Source organism: Centroberyx affinis, unplaced genomic scaffold (genome assembly GCF_046629955.1).
Source record: "Centroberyx affinis isolate AG114_WGS23_722 - 3 ecotype Tasmania unplaced genomic scaffold, CSIRO-AGI_Caff_v1 ptg002560l_1, whole genome shotgun sequence".
Lineage (NCBI taxonomy): Eukaryota > Metazoa > Chordata > Actinopteri > Beryciformes > Berycidae > Centroberyx > Centroberyx affinis.
This window is the reverse complement of record NW_027280770.1, coordinates 221,637-225,000: the sequence shown is the minus strand read 5'-3', so window position 1 is coordinate 225,000 and position 3,364 is coordinate 221,637. Positions and strand designations below refer to the sequence as shown.

Sequence of the window (3,364 nt, the reverse complement as noted above, 5' to 3'; positions counted from 1 at the left end):
CTCTCAGCTCCACAGGAGGGGTGGAGCTACGGACTGAACTGGACTACGAAAGCCTGGCGAAGGTGTGTGAGCACTTGTTAAGGCAAACTAACAAGGCTGTAAACTTTATTTTCAGTGTTTATCAAGCCTCGTGTCAGCAAGTATCCTCCCTGCTGAAGTGTCCCTGAGCAAGGCAGTGAATCTCTACCAGCTGCAGGACCTGGACTCTGACTTTATGGTGGAGGAGGAGCAAGAGAAAAGAGAATTTCCCTGCAGGGATCAGTAAAGTATCACATTATTAGGAACTGATAGAGGAGGGAGAGGCAGAAAACCCAATCGGCTTATTTGAAGCCTCCACCTAAAAAATGTTAAAATTTCACAATGTTATAGAGAACACACATACACATACAGAAAATAATACGACTACATAAAAGTGATGGCAAACTAATAAAAACAAAATATATATAAGCAACAACAACAATAATAACAAAAATAATATCAAAATAAAAGCAAAAAATGTGAGTGTGTGATATGTATGAGTGAGTATGAAAGTAGAAATACAGTGTGCGCTCGTACACCAGGCAGTACGGTAAACTCACACAAGCATCAGCCAGCTCTATTCAGATATTGATCCGAATGTGAGACTCTCCCATGTTATCCCGTGTGTTTTTACGGCTAAAAGACAGAGGAACCATCGGTCCACCCGCACCCTGCAGCACCCACAAGTCCTTCTGCTTCCTTCCTCTGTAAAATACAGATGAATATGGATTAAAAACAGCACGAGTCCTGCAGCTCTCCCTGCAGGATCAAGAGCTTCTTGTTCTTCTTAGTCTGACAAATGGTTTTCTTTAGGCTTGTTGCTTATCACTTTTTGGAATTAAATCTCATTTCGGGGCAAGATGCAGCCCACAGGCTCCAGACACTCGTATTGGGTCTTTCCTGATGTGGTTTTATGCCGTTAAAGCTTTAAATTAAACAGCAAACAGTGGGAAGTGACAAAGATGAGGAGGAGTTAGAGAGGAGATGATGTGTCAAAGGTCGTGAGCAGGGTCGAAAATTAATGTGACTGTCAACTAGGCCATATCACTCTTTAACTGACAATTATTCATTAATACAATTAGGACAAAATTCATAGTAATGACTGCATCAGAACTGAAATACATACTTTTCCTAGACATTTTTCAAGGGACTGGGACTTCTCAGATTTGTTTTTCATACTTTTCCAGACCTGCGTAGGAATCTTACAGGTTACTTGGAAAAGAAACTCACATTAGTGCCTCATCTATCTGTGTTCATGATGATTTGCTTGTTTTACTTGTTTAACCACTGTGTGTGTGTGTGTGTGTGTGTGTGTCAGGAGACAGAGGGCTACTCTGGCTCTGATATCAGACTGGTGTGTAAGGAGGCCGCCATGAGACCCGTCCGCAAGATCTTTGATGCTCTGGAGTCACACCAGGAGGGTAGGACACACACACACACACACACACACACACACACACACACACACACACACACACTGGCCCAGCAGTTACAGGTCCTCCAACCACATCACACGTTCAATCCCCACCACAGCTGTACTGTATGTTCTGTCATGCGTCTCCTCACTGTGGTTTTCCTCCACAGGGAACTCGGACATGCCTGCCATCAAGCTGGAAACCGTGGCAACCGGCGACTTCCTGGAAGTGATCGCTCACACCAAGCCCTCGGCCCGGAACCTGACCGACAGATACACCGCCTGGGAGAGAGAGTACGAGTCCGTCTGACACGCGTGTGCAGACACATGACACACATGCAGAGACACGCGCACATGTGCATGAGGAAGAAATATATATACAAAAAACACTTCAAGTGAAACAGATCTGCCTAAGAGAAACTTTATCTTTTTTTTCTACTGTAAATATGCAAATTCAGTTACTGCAGTTTCACTCGATGGGGCCATTGTAAGAATAAGCTATTTATTTATGCTTTCTCTCTTAATGTAGCTCATCTATAAAATGATAAGTACAATAAAATAATAAAAAAGACAAAGCAGCTGAATTATCTTTTTTTTTTTTTATCATCAATGTCATTTATTGTATTCTTGTAGCTTCATTTGCTGCATTTTTTTTTTTATTCAAACATAATTTCATACATCATGATCTAATGACAAAACAGGATTGTTGACACATAAATACACAATTTTATAATTTTCACAATCACACTGGACTGAGAGATGGAAAGACTTGTTGTAGTTTGTGAGCAATTTCCAGCCCAAATGTACCTTTTGTTTAATTTTATCTCAGTGGAACGTGGGACGGTTAGTTAAATTTAAAGGGACGGTCGGATGGTTATTTCCCCCCCATTTTCAATAAAATCTATCTTAAGTTTAGGAGAATTATTTAATAACTTATGGTAATCCTTATTTAGCATCCCTCCACTAATATAACACTGATGTTGTACCATGTCCGCACAGTCGGAGATCCAGTAAGGATACACAGCTGTTCCTGTACCATTTAAAGACTTGATAAGGGTTTGGAGGTGTGTGTGGTTTGGTGTGTGTAGTTTGGTGTGTGTAGTTTGGTGTGTGGTTTGGTGTGTGTAGTTTGGTGTGTGTAGTTGTTAGCTGCAGTTACAGCAGAGTCTTCAGGATGTGTTCCACAGCGTCGGGGAAACTGTCACACGTCAGGTAGGGAGGAGGGTCGATTTTATTCTCGTCTCCCGCTCTGTATTTACCTGACAGGAGAGAAGATTTAACGTCATCGACCACAACAATAATCATCATAACACAGAGTGGGGACTCGAGTCACATGACTTGGACTGACTAGCATTTTAATAGCTTGAGACTTGACTTGACTTGGGTTCTGGTGACTTGGGACTCAACTTTGACTTGTACTTTGATAACTTGAAAAGGTTTCTAAAGTCTTGACTTGAGATCTTGTGTTTGTGTAAATGATTGAAAGTGATGAGATTTGTTCCAGCAGACGACTGAATTTAAATTCTGTTTTCTGAATTTGTATGGAATGACTGAATTTATTCAATCATTTTTTATTGAATTTATTCAATAAATCAATTTATTGAATTTATTGAAGTTGAAACTGATTATAGAAATCAAACTCATGATGCTCTTACCAAGTTTTTATCCTATTAAAACCATATTGCATTGAAAAGTCCTAGATATTTAGTTTTCTTTAAGATATTAAATTAATACTGGACTCTTGATTTGACTCCTGACTTGACTTGGTGTTCTACTTTAAGACTTGAGACTGACTTGGGACTCGAGCAAAGTCTCACCTCTGTCATAACAACATCATAATCGTCACCAACTTTATTTATATGCTGTAGCACTTTTCAAAAACAAGTGTTTTACAGACAATAAAACAACAATAATAAAAGCCAATAATAATAA

The 3,364-nt window shown here is 39.9% G+C and overlaps 1 protein-coding gene across 1 annotated transcript in view; it reads left to right on the top strand.

Moving 5' to 3' along the window:
- The window catches only part of katnal2 (katanin p60 subunit A-like 2), a 13,871-nt gene extending 12,056 nt beyond the window's left edge, over positions 1-1,815 (top strand). Inside the window, exons 14-16 of the mRNA XM_071534494.1 lie at positions 1-62; positions 1,337-1,439; positions 1,603-1,815. The exon at positions 1-62 is cut by the window's left edge and continues 101 nt beyond it. Coding sequence (XP_071390595.1) covers positions 1-62; positions 1,337-1,439; positions 1,603-1,742 — 305 coding nt within the window. The 3' untranslated portion in view covers positions 1,743-1,815. The remainder of the gene's footprint in view (positions 63-1,336; positions 1,440-1,602) is intronic.
- The last annotated feature ends 1,549 nt before the right edge of the window (positions 1,816-3,364 follow it).